At 65.3% G+C, this 26,035-nt stretch overlaps 1 protein-coding gene across 1 annotated transcript in view; it reads right to left on the bottom strand.

The window, feature by feature from the left end:
* Positions 1–26,035, bottom strand: part of FBRSL1 (fibrosin like 1) — a 77,527-nt gene that overhangs the window by 48,318 nt on the left and 3,174 nt on the right. The window contains 1 exon segment of the mRNA XM_042961363.1: positions 12,603–12,803. Within this exon segment, the coding sequence (XP_042817297.1) occupies positions 12,603–12,803 (201 nt within the window).

A 26,035-nucleotide genomic window follows, 5' to 3' on the forward strand; every position in this document is an offset into this window, starting at 1 on the left:
ATGCCTGGTGTCTCCTTGGAGACTCAGCTGGTGGTTCACCATCCAGCCGACCCCTCCCCCTGGTGCTGTTCAAGACCCCGTGGGACAGTGTGGGGACACCGCAGGGCATGTGAATGTCCCACCCTCCTCTTTGCCTCCAGGCCTCCCAGCCCAGTACCGGCGCCCTCCAGGAGCCCTCAGAACCTGCCTCACGACCAGGGTCAGGGGGCCCTGGCCAGGATCCAGAGCCTGCAGCCAGTCCTCTACAGCCAGCCCTCTCGTCTCAAGCACCCTCCAGCCTGGAGACCCCGACTGGGCCAAAGGTCAGGACGGGACTGCAAGGTGCACCGTCTATGCTCTGAAATATTCCTGAGTCCCAGGGAAGCTCCCTCAGGCCTGGGCCCCTCCTCCTGCAGACCCCACGCCAGGCTCAGCCTCTCTCAAGGCTTCTCCTCAGAGCCCTGGCTCCCCAGGGCCACCCCAGGTCCCACGATGGGGGTACAGCCCCTCAAAGCCACAGGCCCCATGCTGCTGGCCAACAGGGCGTAAATGACAAGACAGAACTAGTATCCACAATCCGCAGCCCGGGGCCCAGGCCCAGGGGAGGCCCAGCCTCGCCAGCACCCTCCCACCCTCCTTCCCCGAGCCAGGCCGAGGGCAGGGTCCTGGCCCCACCCCAGGCACGAGCCCCCACCTCCCCTGCTGCATGCTGCTCAGCTGGGCAGTGAACGTACAGACCCTGGGCCAGAATGGCTTCTTCTGACTGTCGGCAAGCCTCAGTTTCCTCACCTGTGAAATGGGGAAGCCAACGGAGTCCCTCACACATGCGGGGGAGGGTGGGGGTGGAGGGTGTGGGAGGTGGAGGGATCTGTCAGCCTGGGCCCAGGGCCAGCCCTGAGAAGCCACCAGGTGTCACTGTCGTCACCTGCAGGGCTCTAACTGCCCTGGACCCCAGGACAGACAGGGGACCCTCCTTTCTGCCTTGTTTGGGGGAGCCTCTCTAAGAAGCCAAGAGCCATAGTCCAGTGCTTCTCAAAGTGGGGTCCCTGGGCCTGCAGCATCAGCAACACCCGGGAACTTGTCAGGAACGCAAATACACATTTCCAGGTCCCACCCCAGACTTACTGAATCTGAAACGCAAACCGTGTGTCATCAGGCCCTGTGGGAGACTCTGGTGTGGATCCAGCTGAGACTCGTGGCCCTGGTCATTAGTAATCACCCCCATGAGCCCGACACTCACTGCTGGGGGATAGCAGTTCAGGTTAGCTCGGGTCAGGGTCCCTGCCCCAGAAGAGAAGAGCTGAACCCTAAGACACTACAGGGACAGGAAAGGACCAACACAGGGCTGCCACGTACAGTTGTGAAGGCCGTTCACTGCACAAGTACAACTGGTTAGGGGAAAAGGGAAGGAGGGCCTACATTACAACCCATACGCAGCTGAAATTTCAGGAAGGAGGATCCTGAATTCTACTTCATACACTCATACAGACTGTCTCCTCTCTCAGCTGGGCCCTAGAAAGGGTGCCTCAACCAGACTCCTCAGTGGTACCCTGCAGGAGGGGCAGGCTGGGTCTGTCACCCTTCCTCAGGTGGCCAGTTTTAGTTCTGAAAGCCCCATTTCCGAGAAAATCCTGTAAAACTGAGTCCTGCATCCTGGGAACCACCCCAATCCCAGACACATTGGGATGGCTGGTCACCTACTTGTGTCCCCAGGTCAGGACCCCAAATAGCCCAAGCTGCAGTCTGGCTGTCTTGTAGCCCTGTCCGCTTCCCTAGCTGCTCAGAAACACCACTGGCCAATCATGTTAGGGGGTCAGGGTTGGCACACCTGTTTCCAGCTGGAGCTGGAGAGATGAGATCAGAGTCCCTGGGCCTCCAAGTCCATGTCCAGGGCCAGAGGGTGCCCTGATTGCCCTGGGAGAGTAGGTGAGAGCCCCTGTGCCTGTGCCCACCACTGGGCCTTGTGGTCCATCCACTCATCCATCCATCCGCCCATCAGCCCATCCCCCACCTAACCATCAATGCACCACCCATCTACCCATCCATTCTCCATTCACTTATCCATCCATCCATCCATCCATCCATCCATCCACCCACCCATCCACCCACCCATCCACCCGTCCATCCATCTGTCCGTCCATCCATCCACCTGTCCATCCACTCATCCGTCCACCCATCCATCCACCCATCTGTCCGTCCACCCATCCATCCGTCCATCCATCCATCCACCTATCCGTCCGTCCGTCCATCCACCCATCCGTCCATCCATCCATCCACCCACCCATCCACCCACCCATCCACCTGTCCATCCATCTGTCCGTCCATCCATCCACTTGTCCATTCACTCATCCGTCCACCCATCCATCCACCCATCTGTCCGTCCACCCACCCATCTGTCCGTCCACCCATCCATCTGTCCGTCCACCCATCCATCCGTCCGTCCATCCATCCACCTATCCGTCCGTCCGTCCATCCACCCATCCGTCCATCCATCCATCCACCCACCCATCCACCCGTCCATCCATCTGTCCGTCCATCCATCCACTTGTCCGTTCACTCATCCGTCCACCCATCCATCCACCCATCTGTCCGTCCACCCATCCATCTGTCCGTCCACCCATCCATCCGTCCATCCATCCATCCACCTATCCGTCCGTCCGTCCATCCACCCATCCGTCCACCCATCCATCCGTCCACCCGTCCATCCATCCGTCCATCCATCCGTCCATCCAGCCGCCCACTACTCATCCATCCATCTACCCATTGATCCACTCATCCATCCACCCACCCACCCGATGCTTACTGGATGCCTAGGAGCTGGCTCTGTTCTGGGCAGTGAACACATCAGGCACACCCCCACCTCCTGAAGCCTACAAAGTAGAGGCTGGCACATGGCTGGCAAACAGCCACAAGTACCAAAAACACAGCATTCTGAAAAAGGACAGGGTAGCCGGGGAGGTGGCACCTGTAAAGGCGTGCAGCTGAGTCAGAAGGCTGATAGGAAAACTACGGGACGGCACCTCCTGGGGGAGGGGAGAGCCCCGACACGGGGCACCCGCAGCTTCTGTGTGTAAACACACCATGGCTGGCTCGGCTGCCAACAGTCTGGAAACTGGCTTGCAAATCTAACAGCCCGCTCCTACACGGTGGTGTGCCACCAGAGCGTGCCCTCGGACTGGTGGGGCTGGGACTCTGCCTTCAGGCTGAGGGACACGTAGAAATAAGGCACTGCCCTCAGCCTGGCAGGGCCAGGTCACGGCTCTCAGAAGGGTGGGGAGAGGACAATTCCCTTAAACTAGCATGTTTAGGTCACTGCCATCAGACTAGTGGGGTGAGGGACACTACTCTCAGACTGGGGCGTACCAGGGGCACCTGGGATCCTGAGCTTTCTGGCAGTAACAACAAGGCCATGGCAACTCACCCTTCCAAGACACCTCCCAGGCTGCCACCCCATCTTGTGCCCTCCCAGCTGCAACCTGGTGCCCCCGCTGCCTGTCACCTACTCGGGTGATAAGCTTGGGCCCTGCTTCTTCCAGAAATCCTTCCCAATACTCTGTCCGCTCCTGCATCAACCAGGCTGGGTGAGCGACCGTAAAGGCCCCAAGTGTCCCTCTGAAAGTGAAGCAGGACCACGGCTGCCCTGTCTGTCTCCCTGCATCATGCTGTGAGTGTTCAGTGGGAAAGGTTGTCCTCTGTCCCCGATGACCAGGCCCGGGGTCCGGCGCAGGGAAGGGGGCTCGGGCAGTGCAAGTGTCCCCATGCCCAGTGCCAGGGAGCAGGCTGCCGCTGTCTGAGGCTGGTCACCCCTTCCGCTGTGCCAGGTTCTTCCACTGAGACTTGGGTGGGTAGATGGGTGGGGGATGGATGGGCCAACAGATGGACAGACGGGTAAGATGCACAACAGATTATAAGGGATGCTGTTGAGGCCAACTCCCAGGTGACGTGTGGCCAGGAGGCCCTGGGGGACACAAGCTGCCTGTGAGCCCCGTCTGTGCCTGGGCGTGGTCTCCCTTGCCAGAGGGACAAGATGGGCAGCCATGTCTGGCCCCCAGAATGTATCAGAGTGGGCTCAGGAGTGGTGCCCCCAAGCTGGAGTGGGGTTCTCTGGGCTCTTTTTGGCTGGGCCACTGAGCCACTCAGATGTTGTCCCCATCACCTGAAAGACTAAGGACTTGATTCAAGCCACCCAGAGCTTCCTGCACCTGCAGAAACCTCCTACCCATCCACTGCCCACTGGGGGCAGTACATCAGCTCGTGCCCTGAGCTGCTCACAACCCCCGGAGCCCCTCTGCAGGACAGCCGGGCACTTGGGCCCTCCCCGGGCGGGCTGGGAGAGGCTCCCTGATCCCTGCTCTACAGGGGCCCCTTCTCCCTTTGCGGGCAGACCCGTCGGCACATCGGAGTCCCTCCACCTGTTCCACACCTGTCTTCCCAACTGGAATGTAAGCTTCATGAAGGTAGGGACCGTCTTCTGTCACGTTCACTGCTACCCCCGATCCACCCCCCACACAGGGAGTGACAAGGGAGCTCACGCCGGATGCTGAGCCCTTCCCTCTGATGCAGGGCCAGGTGGGGCCGGGCGGGCCGGGTGCCTGCCACCCCGGGCCCCCCGTGTCCCCTCCTCTGAGCTCACAGGAGCCCAGGGCTTGTGGCAGCCCCGCCCCAGCCTGCTGCTCCTGGGGAAGGACCCGAGAGGGTCCAGCAAGGAGGCCACAGAAGCCTTCTGTAAGAAAACCAGGCCAGCAGCAAAGACAGACCCAGCACGCGGCAGGCGTACAGACTTGCTTGCCGTCTCGCGTGCATGTGAGGCGCGTAGGGTTGCTGGCACCTCACCTTAGAGAGGAGGAAACGGGCCCAGAGGCAGGGGCAGGCGGGGCTGGGGGTTGAGAAGGGTGACGGGGGGGGGGGGGGGGGGGGGGGGAGGGGGGGAGGGGAGCGCTGAGCCCCCGCCGGGGGGCCGCACCTGTGCGCTGACGTGCCGACGGCGGCACAGCCCAGCCTGGGGACCGCGAGCGTCCCTGAGCCACAAGCCAGCTGTGAGAATGAGTCGGGTGGGAACTATTTCCCCGAGTAGGAATCAGCCGTTCCCATCGGCTCGGGACCCGGCGCTGTTCTGAGACTTCACTGAATTAAGGCTCCGCTCCCGACCACCCTGAGGAAGCAGTGTCCTTACCCCACCGCACGGGCGAGGAGACCCAGGCACCGAGGGGTGGAGTCAGCTGCCCAGAGTGCCAAGGAGGCCCCCGCCAGGACTCCAGTCCCCTGGCATGCAGTACTGACGTGACACGGACATGGGGAACAGCAAAGACAGCCAATGTGGGGCATCCAGAACCCGCCTCCCTGAGCGCCTGCCTCTGCCAGGCTCGGGGTCACGGGGCCTGGCTGTGAGCCGAGGACAGGTGCACAGGGCACGAGGGGCCTGGAGGGGCCTGGAGCGGCAGGGAGGGCTCGGAGGGTGGACAGTGCATGAGCTGAATGTGGACGGCAGTCAGTCAGAAACTAGGCAAGTCGGGGGAGGAGGGTGACTCAGGTCACCAGGAGTAGAGGGAACCTTCCAGAACACTCTCGGCAGGGGAAGGACATGCTCAGATGGGCTGCAGACGGCAGGGCGACAGGAGCCCGGGAAGCCAGCAGGTGCCACCGCCACGGTCTTGCAGAGGAGGGTCAAGGTCAAGGACACAGACTCCAGGGAGGGAGTTGCCTGGGCTCCAACCCCGGCTGCCTGCTGTCCTGTTCGTCCTGGGCGCGTTAGCTGCTGCTTCTGGGGTCTGGCCTCAGCATATTCGTCTGAGACGCGGGGAGAGCAACGCCCGCTACCTCCTAGGTGTGGCCAGCTACGTCAGCGGGTCAGCGGTGTTGGGCCTGGACGGCGGGGAGGCCAGCTTCTGTCAGGTGCCCGGGGACCGTGGTGGCGGGCGGGGTGCGGTGACACCCGTGTTACGGACACGAGACCATTCAGCTCGTCGGCTTCGCCGTGGGTCCGCTGGGGAAGCCGTACGTTTCGGGAAGCGCGCACCTCCCCCCTGCTGACGACTCCCTAGGATGAGCGGTCCCTGTGCGTCCCCGGCGTGTCGGGGTCTCCTGTCTCAGGCCCGATCCTGGATGAGTCTGGGGTTCTTCATTCCTCGTCAGTCCAGATCGGGGTCACTTCGGTGGCGCTTGCGGCCTGGTCATTCTCTCTGTTGTTCGCTGCGTCACTCCCCTCCTCACACCCACCCTCTCCAGCTCCTCGTGGCCACCGGTCTCGGGCCCATCTCGTCCTCCAGCACAAGCACCGGGTCGCTCCGACACCGCTTAGTGCACGCTCCCGGCTGATGATGCGTCCTGACAGCCGTTCGCTTTGAATTCTTTCCTTTTTTTTTTTTAATTTTTTTTTTTTAACATTTATTTATTTTTGAGACAGAGAGAGACAGAGCACGAACGGGGGAGGGGCAGAGAGAGAGGGAGACACAGAATCTGAGACAGGCTCCAGGCTCTGAGCCGTCAGCACAGAGCCCGACGCGGGGCTCGAACCCACGAACCGTGAGATCGTGACCTGAGCCGAAGTCGGACGCTGAACCGACCGAGCCACCCAGGCGCCCCTTCTAATGAAATCTCATCGACGGACATTCGGAAGGTAGAAGCAAGGACCGGCCTTGGGTGGGGGTGAGCGGCACAAGACGGCTCTCGCGCAGACGCCAGCTCACCCCTGGGACGGGGGGAGGTTCAGAGCTCGCGGGGAGGCTCTGGGCTGCCGCGCTCAGCCTTGCGGCCCAGGGCCGGGGATTCAAACCATGGGCTGGCTGAGCGTGAGCAATCCAGCAAGAGTCACGAGGGTGAGGAGAGAGACTCAGGGAGACAGGTCCCTGGGGACCCTCCCAGGCCATGCCGCCCTCCACTCCCCCCAGGCCGGAAGCCGCACGGTTACGGAGCGTGTGAACGCACCCGTCTGACCCACGGAGGTCTATAGCGGCAAGACCCACACCCCCTTCCGGAGACTTGCTACAGAGAGAGAGAAACATCCCGCTGATAGTTTCGTTGACTGCACGTTGAAAAGATACCACTGAGAACACACCAAGTTAAAATACGTTATTCAGATGGATTTTGTCCCTTCTCGAATTTTGACGTGGCCACCAGAGTGTTCACGGCTGCGTGCTCCGGCCAGGACCCCGTCACGCAACGCTGCCGGCAGGCTCCACCCGCAGGACCAGACTTGCCTTTGAACAAGGCCCGGGGCCCCCTCAAGTGTGGGGGCCCCAACCCGGGCCTGGGGCAGGCTTCTTGCCGAATCCCCCCAGGCCAAGTGGGCGGCGGGACACGGACGCCACCTTCCTCAAGCTCCCTGGGTTCGGCAAGCTGCCCGGATGGGTGGTGGTCCCCACAGCCTCAGGCCGGGGCAGGGGCAGCCTGGATGCACGCCGGCCCTTTCTAACCCAGTGAGTGACGGACCCACAGGCCGCCCGGCTAGATCTGAGCTCCAGGGGGCAGGGCTGGTCTGCGTCGGACGGACGCCTCTTCAGGGCCCGGAGCAGCGCCTGGTAATGAGGTGCTGGCGCAATCCTCACTCATCGAGCGGCGGGCCGGCCCAGGGCTCCTCCTCCCCGGGCGTCTGCGTGACGGGGCAGGACGTGTCGGGAGGGCTCGGGCATCCACCTGAGCTGGGAGCCCGCTCGGAGAGCCCCGCCACACTCAGACGGGGACACGGACGGACACACACACACGCACAGATGTGCACGTGGGGCAGACGAGCTCTTCCAGGGGGCCCTGGACCGGGGCGGCCCGGGCAAGCGCTGGATGAGGCCCACCAGGGGGTCCCCGTGCTCAGGAGGGCCCTCCCCTCCCTGCGAACCACCACCCCAGCCCCACCACCGCTGCCCTTGCTCCTCGGGGCACAGCGGGGATGGGGCATGGTCTCCTCCCCAGGGCCCCATCCGCTGGGGCTGGCGGGGAGGTGCGGGCTTGCAAGAGGCGGGCTGCGGGGCTTGGAGAAAGACCCCCGCGAAGCACGGCGCCCAGCTCCGGTCCCCATCCGAGGGGTCCCCTGGGACCCACGGCACCCGAGGACTCGTTCCACCCCCCAAACGCCAGGCAGAGCTGCCCCACTCTCCCCACAACAGGGCGGGCCACACTTCTGGCCCTGGGGCCACACTCCGCTGGAGCCCAAGCCTCTCTCTACCCCAGGCCACGCAGGGGCCCGTGCAGGTGTGTCCTTTGGCCAACGAGTGATTCGTAACATTAGAATGAGCTGCCAGTTCACGATCTCCAAACCCACAGAAAGACCCAGATTACCAGCTGCCAGACACGTCCAAGGTGTGGCCACACAGGACCCTCATTTCCTCAGGGCGACGAGGGTGCCAACAGCCCCCCGCCCCAGGACACAGCCCACGTGGTGCAGCCCCGCCCCCCCAGCACGTGGTCGTCTCCCCAGAGTGCACTCCCCTCGGGGACCCGTCACTTCGAACCCAAAGCCGGCTGCGGCCACGGTGTGGGGTGGGGTCCCTTAGGGCCTTGCGGGGGCCCCTCTGGGTTCTCATGGGACAAGAGCTGCTTCCTCAGCACGTCCTCAGGCAAGGAAGAGCAGGGGTCCGAGGGCGCCGTGGGTCACCCGTGGCGGCGTCGCTCCAGAGGGGAAGAAGTGGGCCCAGCCTAGGGGGGCTGCGGTCGCCTACCCTCTCCTGTGGACCAGCACCGTTTCCCCCACATAGGCACTCAAGTGCCAGGGCCAACACTCCCAGAGCGGAAAGGCCTAGAAGGTGGCGGCGGCACGGTTCACACCTGCCTGACCCCACCCACGAGCCTGCACAGAACCAACAGGGAAGATTCCAGCACTGCGGCCCTCAGGTCAGCAGGGCTCCGGGGCGGGGCGAGGGAGGGGCGGTACAGTCCACGACAAGCCTCAAGAGGCCCCTTCTGCAGCCCCCAGAGAGAGACCCCTTCTAGAGCAGGGACTCCGAGGAACACGAAATGGTGTGAGGGCCGGGCCGGCCACGGAGGCCTGGACGGCAATTAAGGCGAGTGCGGCTCCCCACACCCCCCAAACACACATCACACAGCATGGCGAGCCGTGTCCAGGCCCTGCACCCCTCCCCGGGCAGCCCCTCCCCGGGCTGCTCTCCTGGTGCTCAGCAGGTGTGCAGTAAAGGGAGGCAAGTCCAGATGTGCAGAAAACCACTTGTGGGAATAAGTCAGTTCACGTATGACACACACTCACTGATGCTGTTATAAAAATAATGGCACGGCACTTTTTATTTTCTTTAATCAGAAAAATAAGCCCCGCGTTTCTGGGAGGGAGACCCAGGTGAGGACCAGATGCCTGAGGGCCCTGCTCTGGGCGGACCCCACACCCAGCCAGCCAGGACCCCAAAGGGCAAGAGGGGTGGGGTGGGGCACCTCCGAGGCCTTCGCAAACAGGATCAGCACGCGAGTGGCCGTCGCAGCCCCGTGAGACTGGGCGCACAGAAGGCTGGCGGGAGCACAGCCGGGCCACCCTCAGGGGGCTGATGCTCTCCAGAGAGGGCTGCGGTCCCCTCTCCCAGAGACCCTCAAATCCCGGAGAGTCAGAGCTGAGCCCTCGCCTCACGCCCAGGACTCCGGGAGCACCAGTGTGGGACTGCCCCGAGCCAGGGGTCTGGGGTGAGGAACGGGCGACCCCTGAGCACAGGTGTGGGGTGGGCGGAGGGCAGGCAAAGCCCTGTAGTGTGAGGTCTGTCCCAAGAGGGAAGACCCTGGGGGGCTGGCAGCTGACGGCTGCACAGGCTGAGTGGGAGGCCGGGAGGAGGCGCTCCGAGAACAGCCCGGGGCCCTCCTGGTCCAGAGCTGGGGGGATGGGACACTCTGCCTCTGCTTCAGTGCTTGGCCTCCTTCAGTGGAGGCGGGGTGGGGGGGGGGGCCCTCCTTGTCACCACCAGTTCCTAAGTGGCCACAGACAGCCTGAGCGCCCTTGCGTCCGTCCCCTCCCTGCATTCACAGAACCCGGGAGGTGGACACACATCCCCACCCTGGGCTAGAGGGGAGGCGAGTGGGACCTGTGGCCAGGCCCCAGCGGAGCCCGCTTCTGGCCTAGGGGTGGGGGATGCGCGCTGGCCGGCTGGGTTGGGGCCCAAGGAGCGCCAGGCCTGCAGCTGGCAAGCCCCACAGCACGTATGCACACACACCACGTACATGCACGCACACGCTGCACACAAACACTTGAGGGGCAGCACACACCTGGGGCGGGTGTGCACAAAGACTCCGACACAAGGACACGTGGGCACTTCGGAGGCACAGAGGCACCGAGACCCCCTGCGAGAAGCCTGAGCCCTCGGGGGCAGCCGTGTTCGCTCTCTTAGGGGCGTGTACATCACAGGGTAGCGGGCACGATGGGGGCGGGTGTGGCGGGGGGGGAGCGGGGGGGAAGATGCTGGGGGTCCTCTCCCCTCCTCCTGGTGCAGGTGGGCCTCAGCCCGGTGGCGGCTCTGCAGGGGGCTGCCTCTGCTGAAACCTCAGTTTGCAACCACGAACGGCCCGGCCTGTCTGGCGAAGGCCTCTGGCCAGTCTTGGCAACACAGGTGCCCAGCACAGCCACACCCAGGGTGGTACAGAAACCGGGCATCAGGCTCCAGGGCTCACGGATGGGGCCTGGCGGGCCACCGCAGGGGTGGAGGACCGAGTCCGTCGTGACCTCAGGGGCCTGCAGGGCCGGCCCGCTGCCAGGAGTGAGAGCTGGGGCTGATGGGCCCGCACCAGGTCCAGCAGGGAGCGCCGCGGCTGGCTCAGGGGCCCCAGGAGGGGCCGGCGGGGCGGAGCAGGCCGGCCCAGGAGTGACGGGCGCTCAGGGATGGGGAGTAAAGGCTGGGGTTTGCAGGGCTGGCCGGGGCCCAGAAGTGACTGCAGGGGCTGGCACGGCTGCTTTGGGCCCAGGAGTGGCCGCTTTCGTCGGCAGGGCTGTTCTGGGCCCAGGAGTGGCCGCTTGGGTGGACGAGGCTGTTCTGGGCCCATGAGTGGCCGCTTTTGTTGGCACGGCTGTCCGGGGCCCAGCAGCGAAGGTTTCGGGGGGCCAGGGTGCTCTGGGGCCTCAACTAACTGCTGGGGCTGACTGAGGCCCAGCAGTGACCCCTGGGGGTGGCTGGGCTGGCCCAGGAGGGACCTCCGGGGCTGGCACGGGGCTAAGAGCACCCGCCGGGGGCAGCAGCACTGGCCCGCAAGTGAGGCAGCGGGCCGGCGGCGTGGACGCAGCAGGAGGAGTGACTGTAGGGGCCGGCCCCGCTGTCCTGAGGACGCCCGGCTGGGCTGGCCGCGGAGACAGGGAGCCACCCATGACCGCAGGGGCCGGCAGCGGTGCCAGAGGGCCAGGAGGGACCGCAGCGGCCGGCAGAGGTGGCACGGGGCCAGCAGGGACCGCAGGGGCCGGCAGAGGTGGCACGGGGCCAGCAGGGACCGCAGGGGCCGGCAGCGTTGCCTGGGGCCTAGGAGCCCCCAGCGCGGCCGGCAGGGCTGAGCCAGGAGTGACCGCTGGGGCCGGCAGTGCTCATCTGGGGCTGGAAGCAGCCGCTGGGGCCGGCAGGGCTGACCCGGGCCCAGAAGTGACCGCCGGGGCCGGCAGGGCTGTCTTGGGCCCAGAAGTGACCGCTGGGGCCAGCTGCGCTGACCCGGGACTGGCGGCTGGGGCCGGCAGGGCTGCCCGGGGTCCGGGAGAGCCCGACGGGGCTGGCAGCGCTGACACGGGGCTGGGGGTGACCCCTGGGGCTGGCTGGGCTGGAGCTGCCGCTGGAGCTGGGCCGGGCCGTTCTGGTCCCAGTGGCTGGCTGGGAGCGGCCCCCCTTCTGGGGAGCACACCTGCTGGAAGAAAGAGCACGTGTCCACCCGGGCAGGCGTGCCTGCACACCCCCCGACCAGCCCGGGGCCCGGAGACATGCTGCCCCTGACCAGCAGCCCAATCCCCAAGGGAGCCGAAGGGGAGTGTGGAACAGCGAGAAGAACCCCTCTCTGAAAAGAAGGCGCGAACCAGCGAGTCCCCGAGGAGGAGAGCAGCTGCAGGACCGAGCCGGCACCCGGGACACAGCCCCTTGGTCCCAGGCTCCCCGTCCCATCCCGGCTGGGCTCTGGGGACAGCGAGGACGGCCCCTCCCGCCACGGGGGGAGGCCCCTGGGCGGGGAGGGGCTGCGGAGGGGCTGCTCCCCGCACCTGGACCCCTGACCGCGAAGTCACGTGCCCCCCCCCCCCCCACAGGTACGCTGCGCTCCACAGACGTCCAGCAGGCGGAGAGCACCCAGCACTGAACCTGGCCCCCCCGCGCATTACAGACACGCCGGACACCCCGTGGTCGGCGGAGCCTGACAGACGCGATGGGGAAACGGGGCCGGCCTAGCAGCGGGTGCGCCCTCCTGCCCCGAGTGCACGCTCCCCCACCCCCAGTGCCTGCGCTCCCAGCCCGGCCTCTCCGGCCGGGACCCACCGGGGGCGGGTCTTCCGTCTGCTCGGGCCCCGGGCTCACGGTGAGCAGCTGCCTGGGGCCCCAGTCCACGTGTGCCCTGCACCCCCTGCCCGACAACGATGGAGCACGTTGCCAGGCGGGCCCGGATGCCGACGGTGGTGTCCAGGTGCTGGTGTGGCCCCGAGGGCACGGAGACCGCGGTTCTGAGTGGGGGCGGGGCCCGGGGCTCACCTGCTTGGTGGGCTGCAGGGGGACCTTCTTCTTCCCCCGGTCGCAGGCAGGCTCCAGGTCCTGCTCAGGGCTGCCCATCTCCAGGGGCCGCCCGTTCTCGCTTGGTTCTGCAGACGGGCAGTTTTCTGACTCACGGGGCTTCTTGGCAAGGCGACGCTCCCATTTCTCCTTCCGCTCGTGTGGCTTCAGGGCCATGTCCTTCTGCGAGTGAAGAAGGACAAGGCCGGTTAATTGGCAGTGTCATCCCTCCAGTGACACCGTGTCAGGCCATGCCGTGCTGAGGGCGGGCCCCGGGTGTGTGACCGCACCCGCCTGAAGGCGCCAGGCCCCCCTGCTGGGATCACAGCTCAGGAGGAGGGGCGGACGGGGCGGGGAAAACTTGGGTGGGCCTGTCAGGACAGGTGGGGGGCAGGGGGAGCTGCAACAAAGCTGCATAAGGGAGCAGGCTTCCCAAGGGGCACCACCTGGTCACGGGGGGCCCTGATCCTTGGCCCAGAACTGGGCGGGTGCCGGGACCAATGGCTGCACCAGCCCTGGTGAGGCGCAGCCCCCGCCTAGGGTGCCCTGGGTTCCGGAACTGCAGGCCGTGGCCACAGCACATGACGACCGGCCCCGGGGGCAACCCGGGGATCTACCTGCCCGCCCAGCTGCACGCAGCCTGGCACCCTGATATCACGGAGGCCCGTCTTAGGAAATCAGTCCCAGACTCGGCCGGGTGTGCAGACCTCCGGGGACCCCAGGCCCCTCCCTAGAACGGGGACTTGTGCCCATCTCGTTCGTAGCTGCGCCTGGTGCCCAAGGCAGGGCCCGGCACGCAGCGGGTATTTACTGAGCATGTGCCGTGCAGATGCCAACAACAGCAGCCGGCTCTCTCTCGTGCCCCCCGCGGGGCCCCGCACCACCGTGCACTGCTCCTGCTCTGCAGAGGTGGTCCCGCACCCAGCACACCTGCAGTCCGGCCAGTGAGCCCAGAGCCCAGGAGGGCCTGGCATTGCTTGGTGGTGGGCAGGTAGTGTCACCCGCCACCCTCCTGCTTGGGTCCGTGGGGTGGGGTGGGAGGCACCGTCCCCACTGGGCTGCCGAAACCGCAGAAAGGGACCCGGAGGGTTCTGAAAGCATTCACCCCAGGGGGAGGGGAAGAGGGCCCGGATGAAAGTGATGCCCATGGCGGAGAGGCTCCCCCACGTCCCAGGTGACACCCTCACGTCCCCACAGGAAATGCTTCCTGAGGCCTCTGCTCTCGGGTGGGCACCCGGCCACCGCCAGGCCTCAGAGGCCTCAGCCCACCCGGGCAGGTGGCAGCAAGAACCAAATTCCCAGTCTGTTGCGGTGCCCTGGCCTGGCGACGGAGACAGGGACACGCTGTTCCTCGTCCGGCGAGGTCCTCCGACCCAGCGCCAGCGGCCCCACCAGGCTGGCCGGACTAGAACCGTCTGTCCGGCACGGAAGCTCCCGTGACTGTCCCGCCCCATGTGACTCCACAGCCTGGGCCGGGAGCAACCACGCACATGTGGGGGCGGCAGACCGCCCTCACGTAGGGTGGGACACCCCACGTCCCCAGGACTCTCCTGAGGGGCCCGAAATCACAGTCACACGGACGGAGGACAGCCCCTCAAAGCCTCTCACGTCTGAACTGACGCTAAAGGCCGAGCGTGCACCCTCCTGCGCCCCTCCCCGCTCTCTAGGGCCAAGGGGCAACGGGAAGGGAGAGGGAGACCAAGCTGGCACCCGTCCTGGGACACCTCTCGGTCAGGGACTGTCCCTCGCTGAAGCTCTGCCCTAAGTCTGATGCCCACCTTCACCCAGGCTATAGGGCTCTGCCCAGAGCTCCGCGGGCTTGTGCCACAGCAGCGAGTGGACCCTCACTTCCCGGACGGGACAGACCCTTTCCCACGCCCGCCCTCTGGAATCTCAGACCCCAGGGACACCGCGGGTCGCTGGCGTGTCTATAGCCTGTCCTGGAGTCCTGGGCACAAGTCCTCGTGCCCCTCTGAAGCTCTTGGCGCCCCTGCTTATCTCAGCACACAGGGGCCCCACACCCTGACATGGCGGCCCTGCTCACACCGAGACCTCTGCGCTCCCTCCCTACCCGTGGGTATCAGGCGGACTCTGGACTCCGTGGCCCGCCCCCCCACATCTGCATACACAAAGCCGGTGCTCAGCACTGACTATGCCAGTCCAGGCACCAGTGACCAGCTCAGAAGGGAGTTGGCCCAAAGGGACAGGAGGGCAACCCAAGCAGGGGAGCTGAAGGGAAGGGCCCACTTGAGAGCTGCTTAGGGAGGACCCGTGGGAGCCGCCCAGAGAGGAGCAGCCAGTGCAAAGGCCCTGAGGTGGCAAGGAGCTCCATGCTCCCTCTCTCGTGCCTGCCTCCCTGGCTCATACAGCCACAGGCGTCCCTGGGGAAGAAAACCGAGGCAGTCCCTCCAGGGACGGGAAGGTCTCGGTAAAGACCGCAGCCCGCTCTCCACGTGCAAGGCTCTGAATAGTCATGGGCTCCTGGTGCCCCCACAACACACGAGTGCCGTGCCTCCTTCCAGATAGTCTCGCTCCAACTCGTAGCTTTCAGCCTCCTGCCCCGGGTCGCCGTTGCTGCTAACAGGCCGTTCCCTCCCACACAGGCCCTAGAGAACAGCAGGGCCCCCACCGGATGCTGCCAGTCAACTGCAGGGTGCCAGAGCCTCAGAACCTCACCGCCCCTGCCTCGGACACCCTGCCCGGCCCCAGCCTCCCATCGCAGGACAGAGGGTGGGCCCAGCAGGCTGTGTCAGAGCCCACAGTGCTGTAGGGGCGTATCGGCCAGGGCTTTCCGGAGAAACAGAGCGGCAGGGCACGTGTATGTGGGGAGCCTCGCTAGGGGGAGCCGGCCACACAACTGTGGGGGCCCGGATGCCCCGAGGTCTGGTGTGGATTCCCTCCCCGGGGCCGGAGAAAACCCCTGTCCCGGCTCGAGGCAGCAGGAAAAGCCGGGCCTTTCTGTTCTGTTCAGGCCCTCGGTCGATCAGATGGGACGCACACACACGGGGCAGGATTCACAGATGTACATGCTAGCCTCGTCCAGAGACACCCTCACCGAACGTCCGGGCCCCTGGGGGACGCCGACCGTGTCAGGGCAGGTGCGGACACAACCCCAAGTGTGTGTGGACACGACGAGGAGGGCGGGAGTCGGAGGCATCCCACCACGCACGCACACGCACAATGCTCACACAGGTACACACTCGCACAGCCCGGGGGAGTCTCCGAGCAGGACGGGGGGTGGGGGGGTGTCTCTGCCAGGCCCGCCCTGTGCCGTAGCCCCACTGGATGGGCTCCGGGGCCCCACCCGGCTCTCCACGCCCGGGTGTGCGCACACCGCGCGCCCGCCATGGGCCACCCACACCTCCGTACCGCCGCAGAGAGCAGCCAGTCCCCCCCCACCCCCCCCCACCCCAGATTCCTGGGGGCCGCCTCCTCCTGCGAGAAGTGGGCATCCTGCCACTGCGTGACGCCACACGGCCACACGGCGCGCTCCTGAGTCACGGTGAGGTGAGTCCCCCGCAGCCGCTTGTTCTGACGGAAGGAGCAGGAACGGCTTCTAGGACCTTCCCACCAGGTAAGCCCACAGACACGGTTTCTGGCCCGGGGGCCAGCCTCTGAAGCCCCCCCCACCCCATTGGAGCCCTGGGCGGAGAACAGGCCGGCCGCGGGGCACGCCATCGGCACGAGCAGAGCCCGGCACGCGGAACCCGTGGGAACGGCCTGCCCCTCGGGGACACTGGGCTGGGCTGGGATCCGTCTTTCTAAGGAGCACTTGTCATCAAAACAGACACAGCAGGATAGATGGACGGAAGGGCAGACGCGCTGCAGAGCACGTGTGGTGAACCGTCAACCGCAGAGCGGGCCGTGGGCTCCACGAAGGCCTCCGTCTAGGCCCTGCCTCCGCCCCTCTGTGGGTTCCGGAATGGCCTCGGGGCAACTCCAGGCCACCTCTCCAGACACACCCAGTCACCACGTCTTTCACGAGCCATTCAACGCCTCACACCTTCTGTAAACCCGCTATGACGCTGCTTGTGTCTTCTGAACAACAAACCGGGAAGCTAAACCGTCACAACCCTTGAAGTATCAGTGACGGGGCCTCCCCCCCCCCCGCCTGGACTTGGTCCAGCTCCATCCCGCCCACAGCCAGACACCCTCGCTTTCCTGGGCTGGAGGCCACGGGCCAGTGGGGGCAGGTGAGGCCCTCGGGCAGGAGCTCCCGCGTCTGCCGGGGCCCCGCAGAGGGCGAGCCGGCAGGCGGCGGGCCCCGGCGACACCACAGGCTCCCTCCTGGCTCCAGCAGGCAAGAGGCCTGGTGCCGCACCGGGATCCAGAGGCGGCCGCCCCCCACGCAGCCACTGCCCTGAGAGTGGCCCCAGGCATCTCTGAGCTGTGCGTCCTGGGGGCTCCCAGCCACAGGACTCAATAGACCCTGCCTCGGGGCACTGCTGCGACGTCTGGCTGGCCCTTTCCTGGCACCGCAAGGCCGGGGCTGGCCCTCCCTCGCTATGCTGACCCCGACCCCGCACGAGGCTGGGCCAGTTCTGGAGGCTCGCCCAAGCCCAGGTGCACGCTGCCACAGTTCTGCGCCCTCTGAGCCTGCTCTGGCGGTAGTGCTGCCCCCGGTCCCAATCGCGGGGCCCCCCTCGTCACCCGACTGGGGCAGCTGTGCCCCGACTGTGCCGACCGCCCTGGGCGGGGCCTAGCCGTCACAGCGACGACGGCCCCACCAAGGGCCAGGGCACGTCCGCAAGCAGAGAGACCCTCTGGAGAGATCCGCAGGGAGGGAGGCCAAGGCGAGCAGCGGGCTGGCGTCCGAGCCACGGGACACGCGGTGCGCTGCTCGGGGACCCACGCCACGCACCCGGAGGAGCGGAGCGCGCGCCCTGCCGAGGCCGCAGCGATGGTTTGGGGCGAGCCGGGACCACCTCCAGCGGTCGGGGTCAGGGCCGGGTCATGTGTTCACGGGCTGCCTTCCGCCCACGGACCCGTCTGTGAGCCGCACGGACAGAAGGGCAGACGAGGCCAAGCACGGCGGTCCCCCACCCTCGAGGCCTGAGGCAACGGCCCCACGGCGACGCTCCCAGCGCCCCCAGCAGCAGCGAGGCCCCTGGTCCCCCCCCCCCCCGGGCCACGAGGGGGTAGGGGTGCTCGGTGGCGTGAGACCAGAGATTAGATTTTCGTGTAGCAATTTTATGGGACTGTTTTTAGCTCCCCTAACCGTTCTCACTATGCAGTACCAGTAAGATCTCTGACTGCACTTCGGTAAACCGACCGCGCACAGACACGAGTCATTATAGCCGGCAAACACAGACCCAGATTCTCTCTCACCGAGGGCTGAGGCTGCCAGTTCCTACGTGGGCCGGGCCCCTCCAGCTCCCAGACCCAGCAGGCAAAGGCATGGTGCCGCAGCCAGGTGGGCGCCCCCTCCGCTCCCGGAGCTGCGCTGGGGCCTCTCCCCCCGCACCTGGGTCTGAGCCCCCAGGGTCACAGAGAACCCACCCTTCATTGCCAAGCACGGGCACCCCCTCGGTGGAGTGGAAGGCCTGGCCCACCTGGGACTCACCCTCCCCGGCCCACCTCCCCACCTCCCCGCCCTGCCTGGCCGAGGCTGCTGGTCTCCCAGAACCTCTGGGACTCAGGGCCTCCAGCAGACCTTGCTGGCTCTCAGTTCTGTCAGCAGCTCTTCGTTGTTCCAAAAGCTCAGGCCGAATTCCACCCACTGCTCACCTGGCAGGCCGTCATCCCTAACCTGGAAGCCCTTCGGCACACATGCGCCCCAGGGCCTTGGCACAGCTGTTCCCTCCACCCTGGCATCTATGTGGCTCACTCTCCTTCACCTGTTAAGTTCTGAATCAAACTTCTCCACCCGCCCGCAAGTAAAACCCACGCCCTGCCTGCTTTCCGCGCCATGAGTCCCCCTCTCTGGCCCCAGGGCAGAGACCACAGTACAGGTGTCTCCTTCCGTGTGGTCAAGAGAGCGCATGGTTCCGTGCAGGGTCTCTACCCAAGAAGGACCACCTTCCTCCCCCACCTCAGCTACCAAGGAGGCAGCTTGTCTACTGCCCACCAGCAACTGCCCCCGCCCGCGCCCCCCCCGCCCCGAGTTGACCAACCATCCCTGTTGTCTGGGACCGAGAGGGTTCCCTGGATGTGGGACTCACAGTGCTAAAACCGGGGAGGTCCCAAAGAAACGGGAGGCCCCGTGAACCAGAACAGCAGCACCCTCCTATTACAGACCACCTTCAGCAGAGTCACGAAAAAACTGGAAGACAGGTGGGGGTGACAGGGTCCCTCTGCCGGGCCTACCTTCCCGCCCCGGGCCCCCCGCGTCCAGGTGCAGCAAGGCCTGGGGCACCGCTGACACCCGCCGCTGACCACCGTCCAGACGCAAAGGCCGACGGAGATGGCCTGGAAGTCCCTGCGGGCAGCGGCCTCCACCCTGGCATGGGGACCTCGGGCTCTGATGCTGGGACGGCACTCCTCCCTGACCCGTCCCCTCCTCGGTGCACACCCACACCAGACGGACGGCGCTCCCTGCCTGAGAGGCCCCTCAACCCCCGGTGCCGTGGCTACTCGAGCGTAACCCTGCCCTCGAGGACCGTCCCCTAAAGGCCTCACAGACACCTCGGCTGCTCCAGAACCTTCCAGAGCCTGCCTCGTGAGCCTTGGTCCCTGTGGGCCAGTCGCCTGCTAGCTCACAGCACTCCTCCCCGGCACCCCTGCTTCCAGGCGCCGCTCACAGGGTGTCCTACACGCTGGGACACCCGGCAAGGCAGAGAGCCGGGAGCTGGGAGGCGGGCCAGCAGGGGCAGGACAGCTGCCCGCAGAACCACTGCAGCCTGCCCTGCGCTCTAGCGGGGACCCCCCACCTCAGGCTCTGTGAAAACACTCCATCCTTCCCATGTCTGTGCAGCGCCCATCAGCCATCACACACTGCGTGGTTGCTGGGGCAGAGGAGACCCACCCCGTGGCCAGGGACAAGTGGAACAGATGCTGACGGCGACAGGCACTCTGATCAAGGCATGGAGGTGGAGGAGGGCGGCGGGCACAGAGCCCGAAGCAAAGAGGGACCCGGATAAGGGACAGGCAGACCCCGCTCCGGGCCACCCGCCCAGGTCTGCACCTGAACACCACAGACGCACCCTCCCACGTCCCCGCACGCACACCCCGCTGCAACCCCACTCTGTGACCCTGTGCCGACCCCCCAGGCCGCCATCTAACCCACATTCGACGGATTTTTGTGTTCACAACCGCTGTCCCGGCAACCGGGTTTGGAGGTCAGTCTCCGGCCAAATTCCTCCCCAGCCCTCCGCACACAGACAGCACGCCGTGCACCAGCCCACGACTGCCGGAGCCGGCCCCAGGCTCTCCGCCCTGCGAGCCCCCCTCAGTCTCTGGGACCTGCTCAGCTGTCACACACGGTGGGGGCTGCCCAGGGAGGCCAAAGCCAGGGCCACTGTTGCTGAAGTGTCTCCTGCCTCTGTTTTGTCCTGTGGTGGGGGACAAAGAGAACAGACCTCAGGGGCAGCTCAGAGAAGGGCTCCGGAGAGGGGACAGGGAGGGGCTCAGGACCATATGGCAAAAACTTTTAGCTCATCACCCCCACTTTCCAGATGAGGAAAACAAGGCCCAGAGCAGGCAGGGGGCTACCTAGGGGCCACATGGCGAGAAAGAGAACTGAATTTAAACCGGGCATCTGGACTGGGCTCACTCAGTGGGTGGGGGACAGGGGAGGAGTCAGAGGAAGAATCCTGAACTTGCTCCTGGGAGATGGGCCCGAGCATAGCACGTGCAAAGGCCCTGAGGCGGAAGTGTGTGGGGCCCCAGCTGAGGGGGTGGGCAGGGCCGAGCCTCACGGAGAATGTGGGTTCATTCCATGGATGACAGACAGGGGCCTGCCCTTAGAGGATCTGGGACAGGCAGAGAGATGACCTCAGGAGGCAGGGGCCCCCGGCTTTATCCAGGAGACGATCTACATGAATTCCTGACAAATCCCCACTGGGGCTACAGATGGAACCAGGTGCTGAGGGGGAGGCATGCAGCGTGTGGAACAGCACTGGCTGAGGGCTAGCCAGAGGCCTGTCAGGGTCTGACAACCAGTACGTGGGTTTGGGGCAAGGGGCCAGAGGGGACAGCTGCAATGGGTAAGGTCAGAGGGCTGATGGGTCATGGCAGATCCCGAGGGTCCCTGTGGGGGCTCTAGGTCTGAGGGGTGGGAGCCCTAGGGCCACATGAACAGCCTTCCCCAAGGCTGGAGAGTGTTTGCGGGGGGCGGGGGGGTGGCGCGCGGCAGGTGCTGGCCACTCAAGGCAGCATGGCACCCGGCGTGGCCATGCAACCCGTGGCCTCCAACCCCAGCCCCCCTGAGGTGCACACACTCGTGCCCCATGCCTGGTTTCAACCCCACGCCGGCTGCAGACTGACTCCCCTTGCCTCAGCGTCCTTGTCTATACAGCGGCGACAGCACGGCTCCCGCTGGAGGAGCTGCAGGGAGGTGAAATGAGCGAACGCCTCATCTGGTGCAGAGGAGACACGGCACTCTGCCCTGACCTCGGTCCTGGTCACCGTCCTCCCGACCCTCGCGACTTTCAGCACGGCTGCACCTCGGGCTGGGCTCTGGCCTCCTGCTCCTCCCTGGCAACGGGGTACAGGCGGCAGCCTTCCGGCAGGGCCACCCCCGTGCCCACACAATGGCTGCCCTGCCTCTACGACCACCTGCTGACACCCCGCTCTCACCAGAGTGCCCGCCTTCGTCCAGGGCCCACGGGCACCTGCAGCTCGGTCAGAGTGTATGCGGCTCCGGCCAGCCGCGTGGAGTCCAGGGAGCGGCCCGCCCCGAACAGCTGCTCCGAGAAAACAGCAGAGCCGGGGCCCCTGCAGGGCCTCACTCGGCTGGAGTCTACGCTGGGCCGCCGGGAGGGTGTGGGGAGGGACGTGGATGTGCCCCCCTGGCCTTTCTGCAGGGGGATCCTTCTCCCCACGCACACACCACTCCTGTGCTGGGCTGGGCAGCAGGGTCCTGGTACACAGTCCTGGGGGGCTGAACAAGGCCGGGAACTCGCTGGTCTGTTTCCTTTCTTTAGCTGCTCGGGTGAACCAGGGCACCAGAACAGGCTCCACGTGGAACCAGATGCCACACCTGCCCAGAGTCCCCGGAGCACTCATTCCATGTGGGTTTCAGATTCCGGATCCCAAGGGAGACAGTGCCTCGGGTGCCCTTGGGGCCCCAGCCCGGCCGCCCCATCAACCTTCTCTAGGCATCCCAAACTGGTTGTGACTACGTCAGGGCACCCTGGTCAGGCCTGTGCCCGACCCAGCTACTCTTCCACCAGGGGCTATAAACACAAGCCTGATGCCTCAGTTTCCCCCTCAGTTTCCCTAAAGGGCTGACCATGGCCCCCGCCTCTGGGAGCTCCGTGAAGGGCATGCGAACCACAGCGGTCAAGGCCGGGATGATGGTGGCTCCCGTGTACGCCCTGCCCAGTCACTGTGCAGCTGCTGCCTCTCGGGCTGCCCCGAGAACATGCCAGTGCCCAAGCCCACGGTGGGAGCAGTTTCCGGACTCTGGCGTCCTTCCTCCAGAAAGCAGCCACTGCCCTCCCGAACAGAATGCAGGGGGACAGGGCCTGAGGTCTCACACCTGCCAGCTCACAGGCAGCCCTTCTCAGGAGCTCCTGTCCCATGCCAGCCTGCTCCGGGGGTTGGGGGTGGAGTGCCCTGCTGACCCTGTTTCCGGCAAGCTGGTCCCACAGAGCCCTTACCCATCACCTGCTTCCCCATCCCAAAGGGAGCTGACACGGGTCTTGAACCAGCCACCAGCAAATGAGGCTGGAAAGCTGGGACCCCAAGTGTTCTTTCCAGGTGTGGGAGGAGTTGATGATTCTCATGCCACTCTGTTCCAGGGCACAAGGAAAGATGCAGCGGGCACGAGACCACATGGCAAGGCACTCAGGGACAGCCTGCTGTCACTGGGTCCAGAGAAGGAAGACAATCATCACACAGGAGGGTGAGTACAGCACACGGATCACTTCTGGTGTGAGCGCAGACCCCTCCCAGGCGGGACACAGCAGCCACACGGAGTCCAGGGGAAGCAGGAGCCCCGCCGGAAAGGACGGGGCCCCCACGCGGTGCCGTGGAGGTGCTGACAGACGCCACAGGGCAGGAAGGGAGGTAGCAGGGATGGCTGCCTCAGTGGCCAACGGGAAACCTAGACGCTCTGCCGGGAAACTCTCAGAACCGAGAAGGAAATTCTACAAAGTGCCCGGGTACAAACACTGAAGCAGCCAATCAGAAAGCAGAACAACCCAGGCCCGAGGCAGGACAAGTCAGCAAATGCACAGACCCTCCGCAGGAAGAGGCCCGTACCACGGTCAAGGACAACGGCCTCCCACGTATCAAAATGAACAGAGCACCGCCACAGCCCCCCCCACCCCCCCGCCCCAGGTCTAGGAGCTTCTCTCGGGAAACAAGCACACAGGAGGTTCTGGGTGGGGGACACCTGAGTCTGCAGGGTGGGGCGGGGAACAGACGGTAAGCCGGGAGGGGCTGGGGCGGCCTGGACACGGGAATTGAAGACTCCCTGCCAGGGAAGGGGGTATGTGATCGGACAGTGAGTCACCCTGACAATTGGGGAAAGAATCTTCTGGGCAGGGGACAGAGCAGACAACAAAGGCCAGAAGTGTGCCAATGTGTGTGTCTGAGGATTCTCGGGGGGGGGGGGGGGGGGAGGGGGGTCAGGAGTGAGGGGCTGGCTGGGGTGGGGTGTGGAGGGGCCCCAGTAGGGGCAAGGTTACTGAATTAGAAGTTTAGAGCAGAGAAGCTGATGGGCCCAAGAGGCCAGGGGGGCGGTGGGGACAGGGGCCAGCTCTGTGAGCTCATGAGCATCTGCTGCCCGCTGGGGCGGGGGTGGGGGTGACCATCTTGCAGCAGGCCCAGGACAATGGAGGGAGGGGGTGAGGCCCTGTCCTGGAGCTCCAGGACGGGGTTTCCCTGCGTGTAGGCCTGTCCTCTGCTCTGTCCACGCCACAGAGCTGCTGCCCCAGACGGGGTCTGCGGCACACAGACGTGCACAGGGATTTACACACGTGCCCAGGCAAGGACACACCACAGACGTGTGTATCCACATGTGCGCGCGCACACACACGAATGTACCTCGGACGTGGACACGCTACACACACGCACCTGCCGTGGACCTGAAACTCTGTCTGGAAGCTCAGAGCGAGGGCAGAGGGAAAGTGGGCTGTGGCCTGCCGCAGGGGTGCCCCCACGGCCCGTGCTGCCCCTCCCGGCCAAGCCCACTGGCCGGAAGGGGAGGCTCCACCTCCCGGTGTAGCGCGGCTTCTTCCGGGCACTCGAGGGCAGCTGCCTCTGCCGCCGTCGGTCCCGTGCGGGGCCACGGTGTGGGCAGGACAGGCAAACCGAGGCCCAAGACCCTCACCTGTGCCCAGGGGTGGCAGGGACAGCAAGCTGGCCACCAGATACACAGGGCCACCACGTATCAGGAGGACCACGGCCACCTCCACCGCGCCATGCCACCGTGCGTGAGCGTTCACCCTATGGCCTCACCGCCCACGACAGGAGTGCGGCGAGGAGTGGACCCCTCCCAGCCTGTGCGTAGTCAAAGGCTCTGCAGACCGTCGATGCCCACGGAGCTCAGACGGGGCGGCCCTTCCCCAGAGGTCAGGCAGCGGACCCAGGGCGGCGTGGGCACCTACTGCCACTCCTGCAGCCCGGAAAGGCCATCCCTTTAGAAGTCACGCAGACCACTGCCCTCTCTGCTCGAGCTCAGATTCATCCCAAAGAACGTCTAGAAGACGCAACACAAGTTTCGGTCGAGACTCAGGAGGTGTCTGTGGTCTGGTGCTATGCTGGGCAGATCCCAGGTGAGAGCTCGGCCACCCTGGGCTTCAGTCTCCGCATCTACGGAGGGCTGTGTGAGGACAGCGCCCTCGGCCGTCCGCGTCACCACCGCTCCCGTGACACACCTTCCCACAACAGGGCGCTGACCCACAGGACAGGAGAGCTCAGTCCACGCTCCCACCCCACACCCAGCACACTGCTGCTGTCCAGGCAAGGCAGCGGGTGTCCACGCGGGCAGAGCAGGCCACGCCACGGCTCTACTTCCACCCAGCTGGGGGGGGGGGGGGGGGGGGGAGGGGTCCCCACCTTGGCGGGAGCAGCCCCTCCCCAACAGCAGTGGCCCTCAGGAGGACGGGGGAGCGACCCAATGCTGGCCCAAGCAGGTCCCAGGCTTGGGGCTGTGCCTGTGTCCCATGACTGCAGGCAAAATGCTCCCCCTCTCTGGGCCTTGGTTTCCCCATCTGGAGAGTAGGAGGCAGCCTGGAGGAGGTGCCCTGGCTGGTGGGCATGGACACTCCTCTCAGCAACAACTCGCCTTTGTCCCCCTTATTGAAGGGATGGGCCGGGCGCGGCACACGGCCCCCTAGATCAAGGCCCCCACCTGCGGGACCAACAGCGTGGGCTTTTGCACATGGACAGCGGGGCCACATCCTGACCCCCTGCACTCCTGGCCCTTAGCAACCAGACCTAGCATGACTGTGTGCCCCTCGCCCCGGGGGGACACTGAACCCAGCTTGCAGAGAGATCACTACCACGGAGCCCCCTGCACGTGGCCTAGGGGAGTTCTGGCACACCGCACACCCCTCCCATGGGGCCACCGCCCATCAGGACTGAGGCAGCCTCCCCCGCCTGCCTCGAAGCCAGTGGCCCCAGCATCCCAAGGCTGGGAGAACTTGGTTATTTCTGGCAGAAATGCACACACACCCCTGGACAGCACTGGGAGCCGGGCAACCAGGCCAGGACCACCTGCCCACACAGCCATTCACCTGCTGATTTGGCCACAGGGAGGCCGGGGCAGGGTTTCTCAGCACAGCTCTGTGTACGGCTGGTCGGGTTACCTAGACAAGGCGCAGTGATCGGTGGGGGAAACAGAATTAGAGAAAGGAAGTCACCTGTTAACCACAGCTAGAACTTTGGGTGTTTTCCTTTTCATCTTTACTCTCGGGTACGTACCTCTTAGACACACACGCAGGAGTGGTGAATAACCCTCTCTCTCTAGCAAAAAGGGAGGGACGTAAGAGTACACATCTGTGTGTGTACATCTACACAACACGCTCTGGAAAGGCCAGGAGCTGGTGAGAAAAGTTACTGCGGACGTCTGGGCCGGGGCTGAGAATTTTCTCAGGACAACCCCTTTTCACTGATACCGACCTTTGAACCAGGGGCAAGTGTCTTGCTGTCTGAAATCAAATTAACAAAGAATTACACAGGTGCCGAACCAGAAGGGTGGTTTCCGCCGGGTGCCAGCGGTACACGGCTTTCTCAAGAGCTGGGCACCGACAGGGTGTGGAGGGAAGGGCCGGCGCACAGGCACCCCGAGGAAGGTGCTGGCAGGC

This window comes from Panthera tigris, chromosome D3 (assembly GCF_018350195.1).
Source record: "Panthera tigris isolate Pti1 chromosome D3, P.tigris_Pti1_mat1.1, whole genome shotgun sequence".
NCBI classification, from domain to species: domain Eukaryota; kingdom Metazoa; phylum Chordata; class Mammalia; order Carnivora; family Felidae; genus Panthera; species Panthera tigris.